Source organism: Festucalex cinctus, chromosome 5, assembly GCF_051991245.1.
Source record: "Festucalex cinctus isolate MCC-2025b chromosome 5, RoL_Fcin_1.0, whole genome shotgun sequence".
Classification (NCBI taxonomy): domain Eukaryota; kingdom Metazoa; phylum Chordata; class Actinopteri; order Syngnathiformes; family Syngnathidae; genus Festucalex; species Festucalex cinctus.
In genome coordinates this window covers 14355892-14380260 of record NC_135415.1, presented here as the reverse complement: position 1 = coordinate 14380260, position 24369 = coordinate 14355892, and the positions used below count along the sequence as shown (strand labels likewise).

The 24369-nt window shown below is 38.5% G+C and overlaps 2 protein-coding genes across 5 annotated transcripts in view; one reads left to right on the top strand and one right to left on the bottom strand.

Moving 5' to 3' along the window:
* Positions 1 to 2537, bottom strand: part of smarca2 (SWI/SNF related BAF chromatin remodeling complex subunit ATPase 2) — a 41141-nt gene extending 38604 nt beyond the window's left edge. For both annotated transcript variants that reach the window (XR_013283490.1, XM_077521088.1), the window contains exon 1: positions 2371 to 2537. The gene's annotated coding sequence lies outside the window, so the exon portion shown is untranslated. The remainder of the gene's footprint in view (positions 1 to 2370) is intronic.
* On the top strand, positions 1749 to 23598 carry LOC144018662 (uncharacterized). 3 transcript variants are annotated; one of them, XM_077521089.1, is made up of 6 exons: positions 1749 to 2025; positions 3919 to 4019; positions 4134 to 4213; positions 4562 to 4667; positions 20898 to 20981; positions 23440 to 23598. In XM_077521089.1, the coding sequence occupies exons 2-6, from the start codon at positions 3929 to 3931 to the stop codon at positions 23502 to 23504; spliced, it is 426 nt and encodes a 141-aa protein (XP_077377215.1). In that variant the 5' UTR covers positions 1749 to 2025; positions 3919 to 3928; the 3' UTR covers positions 23505 to 23598. The 3 variants fall into 3 exon arrangements, 1 of the variants encoding a protein (XP_077377215.1); XR_013283492.1 differs by lacking the exon at positions 23440 to 23598 and having other exon boundaries at positions 4134 to 4223; positions 4516 to 4667; positions 20898 to 21119; XR_013283491.1 differs by lacking the exons at positions 20898 to 20981; positions 23440 to 23598 and adding an exon at positions 5740 to 7778 and having other exon boundaries at positions 4134 to 4223; positions 4516 to 4667.
* Positions 23599 to 24369: the final 771 nt, after the last annotated feature.

Genomic DNA, 24369 nt, shown 5'->3' with positions numbered 1-24369 from the left:
ATGATTTGCTGTTTCATTTAATATAAAGTTGAATAGTTGGGACTTTGAATAGTTAGGAGCTTTTACATGCTGTTAAATGTTAATAAAGAAAATGACAGAGGCTACAAATAACCTTCTATTGACTACTTTATGTACAAAATAAAGGAAATGTACAAAATAAAGGAAATGCTACTTTGACAGCAAAGCATTCATATTGTAAAATGTCTACACATTCATTGTATTAGGGGTGTGCTCAAAAAATCGATACGGCAATATATCGTTGCGGGCCTCATCACAATACATGTATCGATACGCAGGCGTCAGAATCGATATTGCTCGTTAACTTTAAATCGGCAGTTCACGTTTGCCATTGTGGCTTGCATTGTACTTAAAAAATAAAAACCAGCAGCGTCTTTGAAGTTAATTGCCTTCAATTAATGCAAAAATAGCTCACCGGTGATTGGACACTGTGTCTTGCTAAGAAAAATGAAAGCAGAGGAGGAATGTCAACATTTATTTATTTATAAACTTAACGTGGCATGTGTCTCAGTGTACCAATTTTCCTATATTTTGTTTAAAAAAAATAAAAAATAAAAAATAAAATGTGTCTTATGTGGGATACATATGTATCGCGATACGTATCGTATCGTGGCCCCTGTATCGTGATACGTATCGTATCGTGAAGTTGGCGGCAATACCCAGCCCTACATTGTATCATACTGAAACGTCAGCTAAAATATTGAATCAAACTGAAACGTTCCACTTTAAAATGTATGCGCCTATATAATATTTAAAACAAATAATGTATAAAGCTTACAACAAACTACTCTGCCGCAGCACTCAGAAGCTATTTGAAATTAGAGAGAGTCCTTATGACATAAGGGGTACAAGTGTCTACAACAACAACAACAACAACAACAACAACAACAACAAAAAATCAACATAAGAACAAATATTAAGCAAAGTTATGTTTTTGTAAGAGGCGTTATTTTGTGGAATAATTTTGGTACTGACTTGAAAATATGCAAGTCAATTGCTGAGTTTAAAAAAATGTTTAAAAACAAGGTTCAAGAGCTTTATTTGAATCAGACATGGGCTGGTAAAATTGCAGAAATGTAATTTTTTTTTGTATGTACCATTATGAGTTTAATGAAAATTTTATATGCGAGTATGACGATGTATTACTATTGTGCATTGCCTATGAATTTCATGTACATACTCTATTGACAAATGTGTTAAAGTGCAATTGTTTACACGAGCAGGATTACACATTTTCTTTGAATGAAATGTATTAACTTACTGTATTAATAATGAAATAAGTCAAAAGATACAAAGAATAAGGGGTAGGAGTAGAATAGTTTTAAACTTCTTCCTACTCCCTTTGATCATGTAAACTATTACGAATGATTGTTAGAAGTTTCTTCTTTCTTTTATTTTTTTTATCTGCTACTTGTTTATGTTTATATGTTAAACAAACAAACAAACAGGCAATAATGCCAAAATTTTGTGTCAATTACAATTTACAGTAGCTCTCCGTTTTGTCAAATAGAAAGTACATTTTCTCCTCCATTTTGTGCCAATTAAAACGTTGACTGAATGAAAACACAAGTGTGCCTTTGTTTGAAGAGATCACATTCCATTTTTGCTAACTATTTTTTTAAGAAAAAAAAGGGATGAGTGTCAATGTAAAGTGAAAGTAACTCCTCTAATCAAAGCTTACTTTATCATGCACTGCAGGTTATTATGATTACTGCACTTTCTTTTCGGCACAGAGCGCCCAGGGCCCCAGATTCCAGCAAGTAGCAACGTTTTTTGTTTTTTTTTAATAAAACATTACCCCTAGCGTGAACCACAACATAATGTAGTGTACCAAATCAAAATGCGTCTTATTTACGGCGAGCGCCGTTAGCTTTTTTTTGCTCCCACGGTAACACTTGAAGCGGTCTGTTGATTGGATCATGGCTTCCACCCCACAAAAACACGGTGGCCATCATGGCGGAATGTCACTTGTGGGATCAAAGTCAGGACAGTGACCGGGGCTTACAGGTAACCACAGCACGGCTTAGTCACATCGAACGTGTCGAATATGTTAGCGCACGTCCAGCAATGTTGCCTTTTAGGGTCATTTTCTGGCTGACACTTACCCACCTCCCACTACCTCGCTATTACGGCTAAGCTAACGCTAAGCTAGGTGGCTAACGTACTAGCTGGTTCTGATTCTGTGAGCTCTCTCGCTCCCTCTCTCTCCCTCTTCCAAAGCGAGCGGTCCGCGTCAGAAAAGTTTTGACAGCTACAAGCAGCGCGACGCGGTTTAAAAAAAAAACAACAACAAAAAAACACGCCGCACAAGGTGACAAGGCCCCCACCCCCCCCCACGCGGAGATCATTTACCTCTCGGCCCAAGTGAAAGTGGCACACGGCAGCAGATGAAAAATAATCTAATGTTTCTAGAAAATATGACTGCAGTCGTCAAGTTCACTCCCCCTTCCGTGCTGTTTTGCTGACATATTTAAAGTTGAGCTCGTTGTCACGGTCGCCCATTGGCCGGATTCACAGGATGTCCCGCCTCTTTCCCTCGCCGCTCTTGTCTATTGGCTACTGTGCCCTGTCGATCATGGTGTTTTCTTTCCTGGGTGTGTTTTGGACTGTACTGTACTACTAATGCCGTAACTTTGTGGCGTGCTGAGGGGGGAAATACGTTTAAGTTAAAAGTGGCAAAGACCAGTTTATGTGAAAAACGTTAATAGACGTATATAAAGCAGTGAATTGATTTAACAAGCTTTAGAAAAGGGTGACAAACTGATTTTTCTTTTTTTTTCTTTTTTTTCTTCTCTCCCTTGTGTGAAGTCCTTATATTGACCATAAGGTGTCAGCATCGCGCAGCAGTTCCCACCTCACGGTTGCCCATTCAAGGCTATTTTACCTATTGAAATTAATTGATGGGGGGAAAAGCACCATTTTTTTTTTTTTTTATAGAACTGTTTTTCTAATTTGTAATCAGTGTATGTACAGCAGTTTCCGTAGCCAAATGTGAAACATAAGGAGCTGGAATCGAAAGTAGTTGGCTTGTTCTTCATTTTGGTTGGTTGGTAGGCTTGCTTTATTTAATGTATAAATATACATATTTATTCTTTCAAAGTGTAGTGATAAAGTCACAGATTTGTTTGCTTTATTGTAATCTGACTTACTGATTTATGCCACACTTGTTGGATAGAATTATGTGAAGCTGCTTTCGTGGACGCTTTAAAGTCAAAGTGATGAGCAAATTAAGAAATGTAAACCATCTTTCATAGTAATCCTGGTTCATTTGCCTTTGTTTTAGCCTCAAAAGCTGCAGAATTGTCTGTCCGCAATGTGGCCTGCACTCCCTGGGTTGGGCAACAGAACATTGAAAATGCCCCATCCTGGCACATGGGGCCCTCATTTGAATATCTCGACTCAATTTAACAAAGCATTTGATCTTTGAGCTTGACTTCCCCTCTTGGGCCCAGACTGCCCTTTTCTTTTTGGGCCATCCACACAGGAAACGGATGTAAATGCTACCCAAATCAACACACCCAAGTCACCTTGCGGCCTGCGGCTCCACTCAGGTCCAGCGAGCCAGAAAAAGGGCTCGGCCGCAATCATTTGGCAGTGAAAGGCCGAGCGGTTGCGGCGTGGCAGTCACCTTGAAAAAGGCTCCGGTCGACCAGTCGGTGGCGTGACATTTTATTTAAATTTCCAACCTCTTCAAAGGCCGCCACAGTCACAGTGGCACCACTTCATCCTTTAATAATAATTCAATTAATGTCCATACTTCAGTTAAAAGAGATGAAATGCTTTATAGCTAAATCCTGATAAAAAATTTCAGACGTGAAGATGTCATTTTTCATCTAAATGTTTAATTTTCTTCTCATATTTTTTCTATGTTTATAAAAACACTTCCTGATTTGCTTTTAGAATTGCATGGATGTCTGCATCAAATCCTCTTGGGTCCTTATGGCCCATAGACTCCCCATTCACACACATGATTGGTCGTCTGCAGGTGTGCGCAAACAAGGGTGCGGCCCTCATTTATTTAGAGATGAGCCACAATGTTGAATGACCACTACTTACATTGTGGTGTACTTGTTTTTTTGTTTTGTTTTTTTGTTTGTTTTTATGGTCGGCGGCAGACAGCCAAGTGGATGTTTGCACATACGAGATAGAGGAAGACTTGCAAGGCAGTGGAGCCACAGCTGACGTCATTGTTTACGTATCCACAAGTGTGTGTAAATACTTTGCTGATTAATGTGAAATTTGGTGGACATTAGACCAAAAAAAAAAAAACGATTTTTTTTTTTGTTTTGTTTGTTTTGTTTTGTTTTTTTGCACCATCTAAATTGGGTCAGTTTTATCATTGTGAGGATTTGTAATAAACAACCAGTTTGGGGACCTGTTCATTAATGTTTGATAGCATTATTTAATATTATTTCCCATGTACATGCTGTGAGATGGGTGTTTTCACATCTTCATCTGACTTCAACGCCGCTTTTTTTCCCCACCATTGGGTCAAAGAACAGGAAAAGCGTTTGACCTGACAATTGATCTTAATGCGCCGAAGCGTGGCTGTGACGCATCTGCTGGGATCCATCACGAGCGACTTTTCTTGGGTGATCCCAGCCGGCCGGGGCTGCTGCGTTCAAAGCGCGGGATCCCAGAGTATGGCGGTAAGTGGAAAGAAACCATTAGTCACATGTCTCAGAGGTGGCAATCGTATTCACATTTAACAGATAACCGTACTTGTGGTAAACAAAAGACTTGGAAAAGTATACTGATTTGACTATTTTTTTTTTTTTTTTTTTTTTTTTTAACTCAGACATGTACTCAAGTACAGAAGTAGCAATGAATTTTTTACTTTTAATTATAATAAAGACCAGTTTTTGATAACCTGACACAATGAAAGGAACAACAATTTTGTTTTTCAAACCAAGCGCTAGTTAGCATTGGGCTAGCACTTGGTTAGGATAGCCCAATGCTAGCTAGCTCAGGCTTTTGTGCTATGTTCCCATAGTTTTTGGTTCGTTGACATTTTCACAATGAGCTGTGAATTTACATATTTGATTTTTTTTTTTTTTGTTTGGCAACATTTCCTATGTGATTCATTGAAAAACTCGATTTGTTGTTTTTGTTCTCAGACAAAAGCTCTGTGTAATATAATATTTACTGTTAGGTATAGTGCTTTGCCGCCAACTTGTGGCAGGTATAAAACTTTTTAGAGGGTTTCCATTAGTAGCGGATTCTTACTATTTGCAGCAGGGGAGCACTGAATGTGTTTTTTCAGATTAGAAGAAGAATGTTTTATTTATTTATTTTTTTTATGCAGGCACAAGACAAATGCTTTCGTCGTCACATTGCGTCTCTGTAGGTCCTGATCACTAATGTTCCGTGGTTCACGTTCCTCCATGTCGCTGAGACTTCTTTTTATTTATTTTTTTATATAAAATAAAATAAAATAAAGACTCAAAGACCTCAATCAGTCAATAGCGATATCAACCATATTTACCTCTCTCAATTTACATTTTATTTAAATCCATTGACGTTGAAAAAAATTCACAAGCCTATTTTGACAAAGTAAGGAGAAGAAAGCAGAAGTTGTCAAATCAAGTACACAAACTTGAAAAAAAATTGAACCGTAACAAAGTGTGCGCTTTGTTACTTCTGACCACTTGCATACCATCGCTGCACTAATTCAACAAGGAACGGAAGGCAAAACACATTTTGTCCACATATGACTTGCAGATGGAGCCGTCGTACCTTTTCTTTTACGCCCTCGCTGTGCGGACGAGTCGAAGATGAAGCGCTCTTAACGTCTCACAGATGCCGGATGCGCCTCTGCGCAGGCAGGTATCCACTGTGACAAGCTTGAAACACATGCGCCTTTAAAAAAAAAAAAAAAAAAAATTGGAAACACACGCAGCCCTAAAAAAAAAACATTCACCACTTGTGCGTTTGACGCCATTTGGTCCCATTCCAAGCAAAGACACAACTCAATCACAGAGTCGGAACACTTGTTTTGGCGGACATTTTTTGCACCAGGGGCAAGAGGTGCAGGGCCCCACCACCATATCTAGCAGATCAGAAATCTTGTTAGTTGTTTGAGGAATGTGCGAAACCTCGGATCTGCTGTGGGCACTGTTTTGCCCATTGGACAATGGGGCACTTAAGATAGAGCCCTGCGAATTCTGCCTAGCAACAAGAGACCAGGAAAAACACAAAGGGCCTGATTTACTGTACTGTGATCCCAAATAGTAGGCACTAAAATGCACGGACACTCACTCTAATAGATTACGCGTGTTGTTGGCAACAGGGGTAAAAATGGTGGAGACTGCCGTATTGGAAAGATTTATGCAGCTCTGTTGGTTTTACAATCAAAAATTTGGGAGAGCACCAAAAGCGCGATTTGAAGTTTGAAATGATGGGATGAAAAGCATCACTGGAAGAGCCAAACAGACATATTTCTACATTGATCACTGATCATTTTAGGGTAGCCATGCAAACACAATGCATCTGGATGCAAAGGTATCAGTACTACCTCAAAATATATGTTCTTTTCAGGTAACACCAACATGACCACCATTAAAATACAGGTGATTATTAGGCCCAAATAGTCACGTATAATGTAATCTAATTTCTAAACATAAGCACTCACGGATGTATTCAAACTAAAAGTTACGTAAATATTCTTAAATCTACTGGAACGCTCTCTAAAAGTTACCTAAATGCTAAAATATACAGAAATACTCCCTAAATGTAATCTAAATACTCATAGGGGTACTGAAATACTCCAGAAGTCTTGAAGATACTTTTTATACTCCATAAATAAACCTATAATCTGCAAAATACTCCCTTAAATAGCTGTTGATGTACTAAAGTATCTTTTAAAAGTGACCTACATACTCATAATTATGTATATATAGGGAATTTTAAACTGTACCTAAATGATTCAACATATATTGCACATTGAAAATGATCCAAATAGTTCTTAAATAAATGCTTGAAAACAAATTCTGATTCACTGTATTTAACTTCAACGTGCAGTTAGAAGATTTAATAATGTGATTTCTTCATGTACCACTAGAGGGAGTCCGTGCTTCACCACTGGTACTCGTACCACACTTGTCGTAAGCAGCATGGCATGACTCCTTCTTGTGACTGACCTTGAGTCTGCCCTCATATTATTGAGAAGCTTCAAAATTCTGAATAGATATGTTGCAGTTTTTGCTTTGTTTTATTGTTGGCATTTCAAAAATGTTTACATGGGAGACCAGGTTCTGTCCACTGCCTACAAAATCAGCCGGCGCAATTTGTCTCAGGTTTGATCAATACCACAATTTGCATATACTCCTCCCACTACTCTCAAAATGAAGCGTGTGGGAATTGTGTGTGTTTTGGATCAACTTCCACATCTGTTTTCGTGCGCAAAAAGTTGCAAACTTTTCATTAATCCGACTGAAATGTGAAGATACATCTGCTAGATAGTAAAAGCTTTGTTTAAGTTAAGAAAGTTGAGCAAATGTATTTTTTTTCCCAGATTAGAGTTTAGGATTAGCGTTTTAGGCTAATAACTCTGTGTAATTTTGGTGGTTAGGGCCATTGTTATGGTTTGCGGTTGAGGTTAGGGCTAGGGTTGCCATACAAATGATTAACTTGTCCACCGACCTCCAAATTATAACTTTGTGTTCGTGTTTAGGCTTATGGTTGGGGTTCCACATAAAACGCTAACATTACAACTTCACATTAGCACCAACGCTGCAAATCTTACAAATAAAACCTCTTTGTAAAAATGTCTCTCATCTTGTCAATGATGTTTATGCAGTATTGTCTCATGTGCGGCGCGTTAAAAACAATGTCACCTCACATGCCGGCGATTAGCTCCGAAAATTGTTGCAGATTTCCTGTCGAGAGCCCGCAGGATGCTGCGCACATGCTACTTTAAATCAACATGTGCGCTCTTGTGTTCCTCCCGACAGTCCATATTTCTCCCAGGCGTAGCATCGCGGCGGCCCGGGACGGTAATATTAAACAGCACGCTTTAACAATGAATGGCAGAACACCTGCAGCACAGGCAACTACAAAGGCGGGTTTCCTCCTGACAGCGCTTCCTCTCTTCCAACCGGCCTCCCGCCTGACCCCTTGCTCCATCTTGGAAAAAGATCTCAGGCAGACGAGTCGGAGAGAGAGTGGCTTCGCCGAGCAGACGGCGGCGCCCCCGCGGGAACGCTCGGCGACGGGAGGCGTGCCGAGGCGCACCTGCCCCGTAAATCTAGCCAGGCGCTTCCCTTTCATGAGGAATAACAAATGGCGGTCTTGGAGGGAGAAATCTAAGGTGACCGCGGCAGATGAGCCGTGAAGTGTGTGACCTCATGTATACGTCTGGATCAGCACGCATGGATACAGATGCTTAGTAATGCCACGTTAGGTTGCTACTTTTTTTTTTTTTTTTTTTTTTTTTTTTTTTTTTTTTTTACAAAGAGGTGGAATATTTCCATAAAGTTTAGGTATATTTTCATAGGGATTTAAAGGGATACTTGACTCATTGAACAATTTTCAGCAGTGAAACGTTAATATTTTGTCTATAATGAATGTGATAACTTCATTATTTTTCATGTACAATCAATACCTTTAAGAAGTAATTTTTCTACTAGCTGTCCACTGATGATGACATCACCCATCACATCATGGCTCACCTGTTTTCCGGGTTTGGTCAGTAAACTGAGCCATGACCCCGGGTTTACAACGGATGCGGTTGCGGTGCGGTTGCGGTGCGTTCCGGCGACGAAAGCAATTAGATTCCATTCATTCGAATGGTGCAGTTTACACTGCTTGCGGGTGCGTTGCGTGTCGACTGCGTCTCAGCTGCGGCGTGCCGCAGCCCTTCCGCAAGGATAGCCTATTTTCTATTTTTGCCGGACGCCGCAGCGGTAGGCCTCCGGCAAATGGCAAGCTAGCACAAAACACATCGAGCGGGACAGGAAGACCGACGCAGTTTCGAAATAAATTTCCGGTTACCTTTCAAGATAAAACACTCGCCAGCTCCTATTTCGCAAGCATGCTAGCAAAACGTGATGTGGGCATAGACGGGCCTGGAGTTAACGTGCGAGGTGCTCATTCATGGTTTAGACACCAGCGAACATGGACGAGGAGAGGTTTATATTGGAGGTAGAAAACCACAAAATAAAAAGTCCACCTCTCTTTCTGCTTCTCTGTTGAGCACAGACTTTCTGTGTGTTTGTCGTTGTTTTTAATGCCACATGATCGCGCGCGGTCACGCGAGACACGGCGTGAAGTGGTCGGCGACGGAGCTGCCGGACCGCAGCTGTGCGGAGCCGGTGTGGATTGGCCAAAAAATTGACGCGTCCGGAGCACGCAGTCAAGACGCACCGCAGCCGCACCGCACACGCAACCGGTGTAAACCCGGGGTGATTGGTCGTTACCTACTTCCTCAGCACAGGTGATGTCATCATCAGTCGACAGCAAGTAGAAAAATTACTTTTTAAAGGTATTCATTGTACATGAAAAATAATGAAGTTACCACATTCATTATAGACAAAATATTAACTTTTTACTGCTGAAAATGGCTCAATGATTCAAGTATTCCTCTAAGGAGTATTCTTGATTGTAAACTTGTCATGGGAATTAGGGTAATTTAATTGAAAGATATCATATTCAAGGATATATTGAAACGTAATTTTGTCATAAAGCATCAATGGCATGAGTCCATGTTACATTGATTGCTCTCAGTAAACAAACCACCTTAACACAAGGCTCAGCAATCATATTAGCTAGCAAACTAACCTGAATTAAATAGTGATAGACCTGATAGATGATTTTGTCAAGGCCGATACAGATACAGATACAGATACAGATACAGATTATTAGTAGCCAAGGAGACCGATAACCGATATTGCAAGCCGTTATTTATTTTCAGTAAAAGAGAAAATATTGTCAGAATTTTAAAAAATTATGTTTTGTTTTTTGTTTTTTCTTTGTTTAAAAATTCTAACAAAAATTGAAGGGAGCTTCCAGAGTCATCATCAGCATGTGTTACACAAAGTTAAAAACTAAGCAACTAAATTGTTCCCTAATGTTTTCTACTGGAGATAGGTTTCCAAAATTTCAACATAATTTATTTTCTAATTTTATTATTATTATTACAGTATTTTATTTTTAAAAATCTAAAGTGTAGGGTGAGCTCCCAGTGTGTCAGCAAAACTGTAAACATCTTAAAAATCCTGATGAAAATCCTCAATTTCGCTACGTTCGCAATCATTCACCGCTCAGTGAGCGATACCAGTGTTATCAGCCTTCAGATTGGTAACAAGGCAGATGCCGATATTTGTCAAAATGCCAACTATCGGCATCGAAAATCGGCCCGGCCGATAATCGGTCTATCCCTAGAATTAAATGCTAGGACAATGATATGACATCATACAAACTAATATGGTATGTGCATAGCACTTTACATAAACTCTATTAAGTCATTAGATTCATCTTTTGGCATTCATACACAATCATAAATGGGGAATAAAGGCAAATTGTAAAGCAAAGTAGACTAGACACAAGTAGAAGCTACAAGTAAAAACGTACTGAACTTTCAGGAGCTGTACAAGGTGCATTCAAAGGCTAGCAAAAATAAAATAAATAAATAAAAAACACTTTCAATAACTCAAACTCATCAACAACAAAAAGTTGCTTTAGCTTTAGCACAAAAAATGCTAATAGCCCAGATTTTCATTGAATAACAGAAAATAGTTTGAAAATGTGTTATGTTCCAGCAATGAGTGAAATCCATGGTATAGAAATACCCAACTGAAATATTGTTACTTGTGCTGCATTTGAGGATGGTCGGCAGTTGTTTTTTCCCAGTTGCAACCTGAAAGCGTTGGAGGCAAAAGTAAACAACCAAAATGGCGGATAGTGAGAAATTGTTTTTATTTTGGTCCAAAAAACTCATTTTGACCTCCAGCAAACTTACCTTCTCACAATTTTGCTTCATTTATTGGTTTTATCTTATTTCATAAGCATTCCATACAGTTCAGTAGTATAATTTCATGCAGGGAGATGGCGGCATACTATCACGTATGTTGTTTTACGTGGAAAGCTATCTAGTTTTATACTTGAGTACATTGTGTTTTACTATTCACCGTCTGTGTTTCCAAAGGGGTCGCCATTATAGAGTGATGTCACTTGTAGTCCGTCGTTTTTTTCCGACTTCGCAAATGGAATTTACAAATTCAAGGGGGCGTTCCCGTACCCACTTACTGGTTTGAACTCGGAAAAGTCCGACTTTCTACCATCCTCGAATGCAGCATAATTTATGGCATGCTATAATTTTTCAACATGAACTACGTTGTGCTGAAAGACTTCCTGTTTTCACTCTTCTTTCAAATGTGCACGTCTCAAAATAAATGTATGCCCCCCCCCCCATCTAGTGGTGAACAGTGTAATTACACTTAATAGAAATTAGATTTAGATTAAAATACAGTGTGCAAAACAACGGAACCGCCAACAGATAAACAGCAATGGAATGGGGGGGGGGGGGGGGGGGGGGGGTGAGTTGATTTTATGCCAATTCACCAATGGCGAGCGGCGAATATACTGGGGTCGACTGTGGTTCTACTTACTTCCCAGCACCGCTTTGAACGCCTCACTTTGTTGCCGAAAGGCGATCGCGTCGCTCGCTGCTAAGCGTCCCCGCAACAAGTTAATCCACGCACAAAGTAACCATTAGACGCCTTGAAACCTACTGTACTGTTTCCCCACTCGCCCCCGCACACTCCTTTGTGCTCGGATCACTGCAAACCTCAAAAGGGCCCCGGAATTTTTTTTTTTTACAGCCGGCCAATCCCCTCTTAAAAGCATGACACCACTTTAAAGAAATGCTCGCTAAACAAACACTACTTAAACACGCTGCGCCAGACGGACAATTGCCCCCACTCTCTCGCAGGGATTGGCTAATCCCTGAAACACGGGCCTGTGACTAATGGCGGAATTTAGCAAGAAATCGGCTCCGGTTTCAGCCCGGGCGGCTGATGGACCCGAACGACGCGGATATACCTCGGGCCCCGTGATGAATGAGCGGCAGGGATCATGTCGTCTTTCACTGTCGCTTTTGTGCGGGTGATAATGAAACGTGTCAGAGAAGCATGTAACGAGCAACAACAAAAAAAAGAAAAACGGAATAAGCCATCCTGTCAGAGTTGTGGAGTATGTGTACGCTGGCTGTTTCTTTTCTAGCAGGGCGAGGTCAGGCGTTCGTATGAAAGTAGCTTGTGTCGGGGCCTGCGTCAACCTGCTGGGTCGCGGTGTACTTTGCTAGAAAAACAAGGAATCAATCAGGCTCAGTACGTGCATCAACAACGCGATGGATACGTGAATTGGTGCGTGTTGCTCAAGAAAGCAAAATGGCTCTCTCTTCCCGCTCCCTGCTCTTGCTGCAATTCAGTGCTCATTCTTTTTCGGAAATAAGAGTTTACAAGAGTGCTGTATATAGATAGGACAGAATACATATGCACACGTTTACTAATGATTTTTATTTTTTTCTAAGTATTTTTCTATTTGTTTTCCCTTTTTTGTTACTGTAATATTGTTTTGTTTTATTTACTTTTGTATTTTTCATCTTAGAATTTTTGTTTTAAATCCAATTTTTAAATCTATTTTCATGTATTTTATATATTGTGTATTTTTTTCCAAATGGTTCTTTTATATATAATTTGTGATTTTTTTTCCATTTGATTTGTCTATTTTATATATTTTGTGTTTTATGTGTTTTATCTAACATTTTGTATTTTATTTGTATTTTTTTTTAAATACTGTACATTGTTTTGTATTTTTTACTTAGTATTTTTCACCAAATTCTTTTTAATTTTGTGTACAGAAATATTTATTTTTTTTCCTCATGAGTGCTTTTGTCAACTAATATTTAGTTAATATGTAGTTTTGTATTTTTTCCCTTTTTTCTTTAAAGAAATAGGTTTGTATTTTTCACCGGCTTTATTTTGGCTGTCTTGTCATTTTTCTTATATTTGTGAATTTTTCATAGAATATTTGCTAGTATTTTTACCGGTATTTCTGGATAATTTCACATTTCATTTATTTTAGCAATGTTCTGGACCTTGTAGTACTGTTAATTGTAATTACTTTAGTTGCTCAACAGTAATTGTGATTTTGCTAAAATGTTTCATTGCTGCCTTGTACAACTGCATTTTGCTCTTTTCATTGAGATGTTACAACATTCCCACACGTATTACAAAATCACTTTTTTTTTTTTTTTTTATAAATTCATGTCTTGAAAAATAAATAGCCTGGCATATACTGTTCTATTACATTAATGTCAGACTTTTTGTCATCCTTTTACATTAATCATGCATTGTATTGTCAATGCTCGTGTGTGTTTACTTGCAGATTAGTACGTCAGGTTTGTCACTAGAGCACGTTTACGGATATTAGTAACCTGAAATTACCTCGGTCGGCTCTGTTTGTTAGACGTGAACCTCAGAATTGATTGAATGGTGTGCTGACTGTTTCAACTCAAGTGCAAACATCACGAAAATGTAGCAGAATGATGAGGAAAGTCTGAGATGTTATTATAAGTGGCTGAACATTAGCCCTCATACTGGTATAATAATATATCTTTTTTTATAATGTGTTTCCTGTATGTATTTAAGACCTAATAACAATGCTCACAGGCATATATTCTTTATCGTCTACGAAGAATGACTATCGGTATATATTACTGCCGTACTGAGAACTTGAGAGAGGAGCTGAGTCTCCAGTCGAGAATATCCGTATATCCGCCTTAGCTTGGTTTATGCTTGACCATTTACGAAATCAGGCTGACACTAAATGTAATTCTAAAATTAAAACTGTTCTCCCAGACTATAGGGGGCAGCGTAGAGCACCTATGACCTACGAACAACACTTTTTGGGGGAATGCTTCACTCCCAAGTTGTTATGATTTTATTCTCCAAACTTTTTTCCCGCGTAACAACTCCCACATAATACTTGCAATTACAATGTTCAAATTTCAACTAGCTTAAAAGATTCATGCCTCCCGGTGTATATATCGTCTGATTCCACATTACTTACAGTGTTTTCACAATTTAACATTCAATATCAACTTTTCCCCATTCATTTTCAATGGGGCAGACATTTAACTTTTTCTAAGTATCACTTTCCATGCCCACTTCCATAACATGTCTGATACTGCTCGGTGGCACAGTTGCTAAAGCAGTCCAGTAACCAGGAGGTTATAATTTCATAATTTATCTCTCAATTTACGTCACAAGCATTCCACATGCATTCAAATCTTAGCATTCCGCTATTAGCATTCAGCTTTCAGCATTCCCACGCAATTTCTCCAGAATTTGCACTTAGTCTAGTTCTTGTTGTTGTTGTTGTTGTTTTAAACAAACTTTATTTACAACAACAATTTACAGGAACAATACAAAATATTAGAGTGAACAGTTTACATACACATAACAAAATTAATGAAAACAAAGAAACAGGAAGTAGAAATCTCTGTCGTCCGCCATGATTTTTCATTTGGGACTATGCATGTAGTTTTAAGTTTTTGTAGGTCTGTGGTACGAAAAATGTGGGCAATTCGGTTTGATGATGGATCGATGCTGAGCTTAGGGGTGTGGTTGCGCAAATGACGTCATTTCACCGGATGGAGCAGTATTTATTTAAGTGCATTTAATTACGTATACATTATTACTGTAACCAACAAACCACCGACCCGTAGGCCATTTGGTTGCGGCAGCTACATCCCAATCGAGGATCTCCGCCAGCACCTCACTTCTCTATTTAGAGTGAAGCGAGACAATGAGGATGTCATCACTTCCTTTTTTTTTTTTTTTTTTTTTTTTTTTTTTAAGCTCAATCTCAACACGTCGGGTCATGCATGTTGAATCGCTTGGCATGCTGAGGGAAATTTCCCTTAAAAAAAAAAAAAAAGTAAAAGGAAAGAAATCCGCAGAGGATAAGCCATTAGTGGCAACTCTATCCCTGCGTCTTGATTTGTCATTGCTAGTGAAAGGAAATAGTGGCCACTGAGCTCTGTGAAACATGCAAAGCATAACATTTGCTCAGGCCGGCTCTCTTGTGGTTTTCAGGGGAGAGAGCAAACGATCCCGGAGCCGGTCCTCGAAGGGCTCGCGCACGACCTCCCCGTGAACCGCTCGTTAATGATTATATCCTTGATATATGCGGCTGCATATGGTAAATGAGGGCACACTTACGGGGGGAAACCGCAGGGGCCTTGTTATGCTTTTTGGGCTGTTTTCCTTACGGCCGTTAAGGATGTCCACCTGTTTCCCGTTAAGTCCCAGCGGAGCGTCGCCGTCAAGTGGGGAAAATGTGAAAAAGGTAGCGCAAAGTCTCTTACAGTCGTTTGGGTTCAAAGGCGCCACCAAGCCTCCTGCTGTGTTGGCTTCTTGGCTATGCTATGCTGGCTACTGTAGGCTTAATAATAATAAAAAAGTTATTAAATAAAGGATTTTTGTTTTAAATCAGAAATGTTCTATTTAAAAATGACTTCAGTTTGACCCACTACATCAGATCAATAGACAAATTTAAAATTTGGCAGAGGGTGGCACGTTGGATGAGTGGTTAGCACGTCCGCCTCCCAGTACTGAGGACGCAGGATCAAGTCCTGGCTCCGGCTTTCCTGGGTGGCGTTTGCATGTTCTCCGGGTATTCAGTCTTCTCCCACATTCCAAAGACGTGCATGGCAGGTTGATTGGGCGCTCCGAATTGTCCCTAGATGTGCTTGTGAGCGTGGATGGTTGTTCGTCTGTGTCCCAACCAGTTCCGAAGCCAGCTGGGATAGGCTCCAGCATCCCCGCGACCCTTGTGAGCCGCAAGCGGTTAAGAAAATGGATGGATGGATGGATGGAATTCAGCAGACTCAGTTCAATTAGTGGAGCCCGGAGTCCAAAGCGAACACGGTGCATCAGCAGTGAGCTGTTATGCTGCACATAAATGGAATAAGCTGACAAGAAGTGTAAATGCTTAATCGAAGTTCAAAACTATGACAACCCCCCGACACACCCCCCCCCCCCCCCACACACACACACATCCTTGTACATATATCTTTGTGAGGACATCCATTGACATAATGCATTTCCTAGACCCTTACCCTAACCCCAACCATCAAAAATGATTGCCTAACCCTAACCCTTACCCTAAACCCAACCATAACCCAATTCAAACCTAAACTCTAAAACCAAGTCTTGACCTTCAAAAAGAGGTCTTGAGAAGTGAGGACCGGCCAAAATGTCCTCACTTCACAAAAATGTCCTCATTCTGTTGGATAAAGACGTATTTTGGTCCTCACAATGTAGTATGTACAAGAACACACACACACACACTCCTCCAGATCTTTCATTAAGGTCTTTTAGTGCATTTCTATTATCAATTTTTCAAAAAGCATGTTCTTGTGCCATACGTTCTTTTAGTAATTTTAGGAAACTAATTTTTATTTTATTTATTGGATGGATGGATGGATATATATATATATATATATATATATAATTATTTATTTATTAATTTTTTCAATAATTTTTATAGTTAAATAAAAATGTAACATTACTTTTGCGATGCATTTTAGTTCCCATCAATTATACGCAGATGTTTGATATATGAAATAGTGCAGGACGACTGTACAACCTGGGCTGGACTGGCCATCTGGCATACAGGGCAGATGCCCGGTGGGCCGGCCTCTTTTGGTGCCGATGCAGTGCTTTTTACTTCTTATTTTCCTCCATTTTACCCCAAGAGACTAGCCCACAAATTAGAGGGAACAGCCCATTTATACATTTTGAATATAGATAGCAAACTGAAACATCAGTGACAGAACTGCATGTTAGTCGGGCTGGGGCAGTGTGCCTAAGTCAAAAGGGCCGATTTTATTTTATTTTATTTTATTTTATTTTATTTGTGCCAGTCCATCCCTGAGTACAATTGAACTGTATTTGGGCAGTGATCGTCAGCACCACACCCCTTTAGACACTCACCAACATAAAGTCTCATGGGACTTGCTGAGATCTCGTGAGATTTCAAATGACTTTTGATTCATCCCGCCCCCCCTGGAGATTTTAAATGTGATCTCCATATTGTCTGACTTTGGGGGCAACTCAATGTAGCGCTTCAGCTGTATCGTATCTCCAGTCGGACGTCGCCCAAAAAAATCCGAATGACTTATTTAGTCAGAAATGCGGGGGCTGCTCCACATGTGCGGACCACGAGGTCCGCCCACTGGGGGTCCCGCGGCGGATGACACCAAAGAGAAACCTGTCATCGTTCCCTGACATTTACCAACACAATTAAACCTCAGCGTTCACAAGGTGTCGTCTCCCCCCTTGCGCTTGCCTCGCCGGTGCTGGCCGTCATCCAGGGTCCTGTCTACATTTCACTGAGGGACTTCTTTGGGGCGCCCAGCAATTTGCTTGAACAAACTTATCCCAGCTGTGCTCTGGAAAAGGAATCAGCGCGACAATTCCAGGCATGTCGGCCCCCTTTTTCAAAAGCTGGGAGATGTTTCTCGTCTTATTCGAGTAAAAATAGCAACGCCTCCCGAGGACGGCGTGTGAGCGTCAAGATGAATGGCGCGGTAATTCGAGGCTTTGAATGTAATAAAAACAACAAAAAATCCAGGTTGTCGTAAATAACTTGGCCTCCGCCAGATGGAACAGGTATTTTTGTCTTTTGAAGGCGCTCCAGGTATCGGAATTTTCTTTGAAAGGAAGAAAAACATAAAGCGTTAGAGCCGCTAAAATATGAAGATGACATCAGGAGGAAGCAAGGAGACAAGGAAGGGAAGGAAGGTGGCAAGGTGGTATTTTGCAAGGGGCCAACTGGACATAAGAAAAATAAGTTGAGGTGTCATGAGATGAGATCGTAATGGAATATTTAATTAAAATACACCCATAAGAATGAAACATTCAAAGTATACGTGTTCTTATTATCATTACAACTTTAAAATGGTTTCTTAAACCTGCAATATGAAGGGTAATACATTTAATTGAGAAAAAAGCAGTATATACAGTTTACTGTATATACTGTATATTTGATATATTTTAATAATAGGTATGCAAAGTTATTGTTTTATTTATGAGACAAGATGAAATAGGATGATATAATGTAAGTTTCATTGCTGATAAGGATGTTTTATTGTGTGATTTGAGGGAGAAAAAATTATTAAACATTTTTAAAAAAGAAGAAAAAATACTATGCATTTAGAAAATTGCAAAAAAAAGTTGAAATTATGATTCAGTTGAAAAATAAAATGTTTTAACAAAATAAATATTTTAAGCCAACATTTATTCAAAATAAAATACAAACATACATCCATAAAAATAAAAAATTCAAAAGTATACATATTTTTTATGATTTCAAACTTTAAAATGGTTTCTTAAACCTACAATACGAAGGGATAATACGTTTAATTGAAAAAAGCAGTATATACAGTTTACTGCAGATATATTTGGCATACTTTAATAATAGATATGCAAATATAATATATAAAGTTATGTTTATGTTTTATTGCGTAATTTGAGGGGGGGAAATTAATAAACATATTTAAAAAAAAAGAAAAAAAATACCATGCATTTAGAAAATTGAAAAAAAAAAATAAAAAGCCAACATTTATTCAAAATTAAATGCAAGCATACCCAAAAAAAATAAAATACTACTGAGCTGTACTTAGTGATTCTTTCACATACCACGAGGGGGAGTAGTACTAAATTACACTTTGACAACCACTGTTAACTAGAGAGCTCACAATGAGAAGGTCCCCACTCAAGTTTTGGTGGCCACAATGATTTCTTGTCCATTATTTCCTCTGGTGGAACTAAACTTTCTTAGTGATTCTTTGTCATTCAAAACGTGCGTTTGTATGCTTTCAGGACACTGTTGTTGTTGTTGTTGTTGTTTTTTAGCTTTCCGCTCCGTGCTTTTGAACTTGGTGGTGCACGCTCGTCGTGTCGTGTTACGTAAACGGATAACCCGGCCATGCCTAATAATGTGGCAAGTGAGCGCCTATTTACATGAAACATTCCGCCATCGTTGCTTGTTTGAGGGCAAACTGTGATGAAAAGAAAAAGGGCTTGTTGCATAAACAACATGCAAAATTCATTTCGTTTCATGACTAAAATACACTTTTGACAACACCGCTTCGTCCAAATAATCAACGCCTCACTCAAATAGATGCTGAGCCCATTTCAAGTCTTGCTAATCAAAACAGCAGCACATGAGTCTATTTCATAGAATTGAAGAATGACTCAAAATAAACAATATTCACACAAAAAAAGCTTAATTATTTATTTGAAAAATGTATAACTGCATGTTTGAACAGTCACAATTTTGACAATAATATTATTTATGTTGATTTATATCTTTGTATTTTGTTGATATATATTAGTCAGAATAAAAGTGAAAGAATGAGTCAGTGTGAAATCTGACACATCATTGTGACAGGATGAGGTTAAAAGCAGGTGAAATTCTGTCTGCATGAAAGGAGACAACTGCTAGTTCCAACATGCTTTTCATGTTATTAGCAAAGAAAGTTTTTCTTTAACAAACGAAACGGAAAACAAATTGCCATTCACTGTCACTAAAATGCAATTGAATCATTTTGTGCACAAAAAGTAAAATGCAAAAGGAAGAATCGTCTGACCCTTGAATTAGGGCATTAAAAATATATATCCTTTTAGATCTGCAGCGGATACAGAAAGTAATATTGAAAATTGTTGTTTTATCTATTGAAGTTCTTGTATGAGTTGGCGCGACAACGGCCAACCGACAGTCTTGAGGCGACGCGAATCAGCGGCAGTAAAGTAGTCACGCTAACGATTCGAATCCCTTCGGGGTGTTTATTTTGAAAAGTCATGCAAATCACGCCGGGCCAAAGTGATACTTTGTCCGCTCTCACGTTTAGCTCGACATATCCCGGTTTAACCTTCTGTGGAAGAGTTTTGTGACACTGGATGATGATGATGCCTTTATTGGTTGGTGTTGAAGCACCGGTATGAACTTGGGTTTTGGGAGTTAAGGGTGTGTGTGTGTGTGTGGGGGGGGGGGGGGGGGGGTCCCTTTGCGGACCCCCCAGTGGGAGGAAGCACTTTGGAGATCATAAAGTTCGATGGGTGAAATTGTTCCAGCAGCTGCCACTCTGATAGGGTTCTTCATTGAAAACTAGACTAAGTGCAATTTCTGCAGAAATTGTATGGGAATGCTGAAAGCTAATACCTGAATGCTCAGCTGAATGCTTATAAAGGAAATTGAAGGATAAATTCTGTGAAAATTACAAAGTAATTAACTTATTTACTACTACTACTACTGCTACTAGTAGTAGTAGTAGCAGTAGTCAAGTCATCTTTATTTATATAGCCCTTTCAAACAGCCTTAGCTGTCACAAAGCACTTTACAGAAACACGGAATCAGCCGATATATATCCTGGAAGGTGAGATGAAAATGTTTGAAGAAAGTGGAAATTTGAACGGTAAAAATATTTCTCGGCAAAAAAGGGAGGAGAATAAAAATCCGAATAGCATATGTAGGATGCTTTCAGCATTCCCATAATAATCCAATTCATTTGAAACAATTGATTTTCAATTTCAGCTAGATTTATTCTGTAAACTAAATTTTAATTTACAAACATGTTTTGATGTTGTTTTGATTGTATATATTTTTTAAATTAACTTTTATTCTATTAATTAGTCAATTAATTAAAACACACACAAAAATATTTTAACTGGAAATGTCCATTTTCAATAACATCAAAATGTTTCATAATGTCTCAAAATTGTCACGAGCTATGTTTTAGCTGACAATTTTAATTTAGGTTTTGTTTCGTTTCATGTTACAGTATGTCGTCATGTTTCCCTTTTTCATAGTTTGTCCCCATGTCCCCGCCTCTTCTCGTCAACCCTGTTCCCTGTGTCAGCTGACAGCTACCTCCAGACACTCGTGCCATCCAGGTGTACCTCATTGTCTCGTTAAATTGTTTAAAATTTCATTCCCATGGGTTCTTCCTTAATCAAAACGGATCATGACTAGACTAGACAAAATCATATTACATGTTCATGACAGATAAGTGTGCCTGGTGTTGCAATCACTTTGTCACAACATACAGAACAATGATAATGAAATACTCTCAATATGATTTTATTGTATTTTAATTAATTACAAATAAATTAAAAAATCACAAAAACTTTTGAATTAATAATATTGAGCGTTAAAAATATATTTTTTAAATAATTTTAAAATAAACATTTGAAAAATAAAAAATAGTAAAAATTGGTTAATTAAAATTAAATATAAAAATAAAAAAAAATTTAACAAGAGAAAAATAGTACCAAATTTTAATTAATTTGTAAATGCTAAAAGTGAATTGAAATGTATTATAAAATATTTTAATCACATTCTAAATGTTAATACAATAAATTTACAAATGTTATTTTATTGTCAATCTTATTAAAACCTAAAAACCCACATTCAGCTTTCTGCTGTCAATCATTTATAGTCTTTAATAGCATTTTCATCTTCATCGTGTAATCATCATTCACAGTGCACGAAAATATTTATGATGAATTTGGAGTTGTTTTTTTGTCCATATTTTAACTTTTCCAAAGACGTACATGAAGGTGAACATCTTATTCATTCCTTTATTTTGATTTAAAATCAGGTCTCAATCAGTCTCTTGTACTTTTCCTTGTTTCCCATGAGCCTGGCTGGGTCATTCGTAGCCCGGGACGACCTTAGCGGGGAATCAAAACAATATCGCTGCTGCAGGTGTCTTTGGATGACTCTCTTCCCTGGGTTGCCATCTTCTCGGGACCGCCATCAAAGGCCTGATAAGATCACGGTTGTCCGTCAAAACGTTAACACACTCTCGCTTAAATAAAGCCCCCGCAGCAACAACAAAACCAACATTTCTATCTCCATTGTTCCAATGTGTTCTGCTGGTTTATATAACAATCGCCCACTGTTGGAATTAAGCCCAAAATACCCTCATGCCTTTCACAGCAGCGTAAAGATGACTCACTTCTCTGTGTTGCTAACTCTACTAGTATTAAGCTAGGAAGCTAGAAAAGTAGTTTGAAGACTTGAGAGTTGATTTATAGCTCGCACCATCCTCGTTCTATAAGGGGGCGTAAATGAGAGAAAGATGGCGGGCATTTTGGGCGCACATGTTGTGCCTGAGAGATGGAAGCGTTTGGACGCAGCCCCGCCTCCCCACTGTGTGATTGACAGCTTGGTATTCGGACAGATGAGAGACGGATACAGTTATTCTTGTGTGTGTGTTTGCATGTGTGTTGTTGCACGTTGAGACAGCTTGATGCCAGGGAACTGTGCTGAAGTGATTTGAGGAGATTCCTTTAGGTAAAAGTAGTGCTTTGCCGTCATCGTTTTGATATTTGCATGCCAGGGAACTAAGCTGAAGTGATTTGAGGAGATTCCTTTAGGTAAAAGTAGTGCTTTGCCGTCATCGTTTTGATATTTGCATTCCAGGGAACTATGCTGAAGTGATTTGAGGAGCTTCCTTTAGACAAAAGTAGTGCTTTGCTGTCATCTTGTCAAACATTAAGATTTTGCCTATAATAATTTTGATAGTTTCATTATTTTTCCTGTACAATTAGTACCTTTAAAAACAGATTTTGCAACCTGCTGTTGACTGAAAATGACATCACAAGGGCTCAGGTAACCAATCACAGCTCAGCTTGTGAATGTCACATGACCAAACCTAGAAAATAGGTGAGCTGATGGGCTAAATAAGTGAAGTATCCCTTTAATATTTACATGCCCGTGAAATATGCTGAAGTGAGTTGAAGAGCTTCATTTAGACAAAAGTTGTGCTTTGCTGCCATCTTTTTGACATTTCCATACCAGGGAAATGTGCTGAGGAGAATTGAGGCGCTACATTTACACAAAAATCTTCTTGATATCTAGGTGTCAAGGAACTACAGTATGTATTAACAAAAGTAGTGCTTTGTCTGCAGCTTGTTGAATTGAGTTGAGGACCTTCATTTATCCAAAAGTAGTGCTTTCCTGGCGTCATGTGACATCTTGGTGCTAAGGCGTTAATGTTGACGTGAGTTAAAGAGCTTCATTAAGACAAAATCAGTGCTTTGAATACATCTTATGGCATATTCATGTCAAGGAAGTAAAAGTGACTTGAGACTCCTAATCTCGACAAAAAAAGGAGCTTCGTCTATATCTTGTGACATCTAATGAACTATGTTGGGGTTAGTTGAAAAGCTAAGGTTGGGTGGAGTTGTGATGCAACTAGTACCAGGTCGTCTTGAGAGGACAGGGAACATTCCGGGATGACTTATGTCAAATTCCCCAACGGACGAGCAGGTGGCCGAGCGTGCACGCAGTGTACGACTTAAAGGTTTTTTTTATTTTTTATTTTTTTTGCCTGTCTCCACATAGATTTGAGCGCAAATGACATGAGAGACTCCACATTGCAGCCGGGCGCTCGTTCCTCATCTTTATAAGCAACACGAGAAGATCCGCTTTCCTTCAAGCTCACCGCCAGAAGCTTTTGGGAAACTCGTGTGTCTTATGTGAGTTTCCACTAAAGCAAACAATTTGGTGGTACGCTCAATAGCCATTATGTTCGCTTTCTAATAAAAACATATATTACATTTTATGAGGTTTTAACACACTTATTCCAAAACACACAGAAAACATGATAAAAAAAAAATAAAATATACATGGGAGTATCAATCTTTTCCATAAGTTTCATTTGAATTGTTGTTTTTCATTCCTTTAAAACACAGACAAAAATGTTTTTTGAGTAAAAAAACAGATTTGTAATATACGTGCAAAAAGCTTGTCTCTAAATTTTTCTTATTTAAGAAATTGATCTGAAGCACACAGAAAAACATTATAGAAATGAAAATTATACTAACTATATAAATGGTTTATTTCAATTAAAATTAAATATTTCTTAAATAAATTTATGATAAATTAGAGAATGCAATTTCTGGAGAAATTGCGCGTGAAGGCTGAGGGAATTAAATGAGAATTAAATATTTTTGGCATTATTTGGAATTCTATTGAATAATATGCAATAACTGGGAATGAACTTATCATGTTGAAGTTGGAATCATTTGAATTGTTTATTAAAAAAAAATAAAAATAAAAAACGTGGAAAGTTGGAGGTGAATGTATAAAAATTGTGAATTTTTGACTTTTGAATATTTTGTGAATTTATTGGAGAGGAATAATAAATAAGATGACTTTAATGATCTGAATATGTTGCAAGTTGAGGTGGGGCACTTCCTGTTGATTTTGAGGAATTTGTGGGTCACTTCCTGTACAATTTGGGGAATCTCCTGTCGATTTTGGTACTCTTCT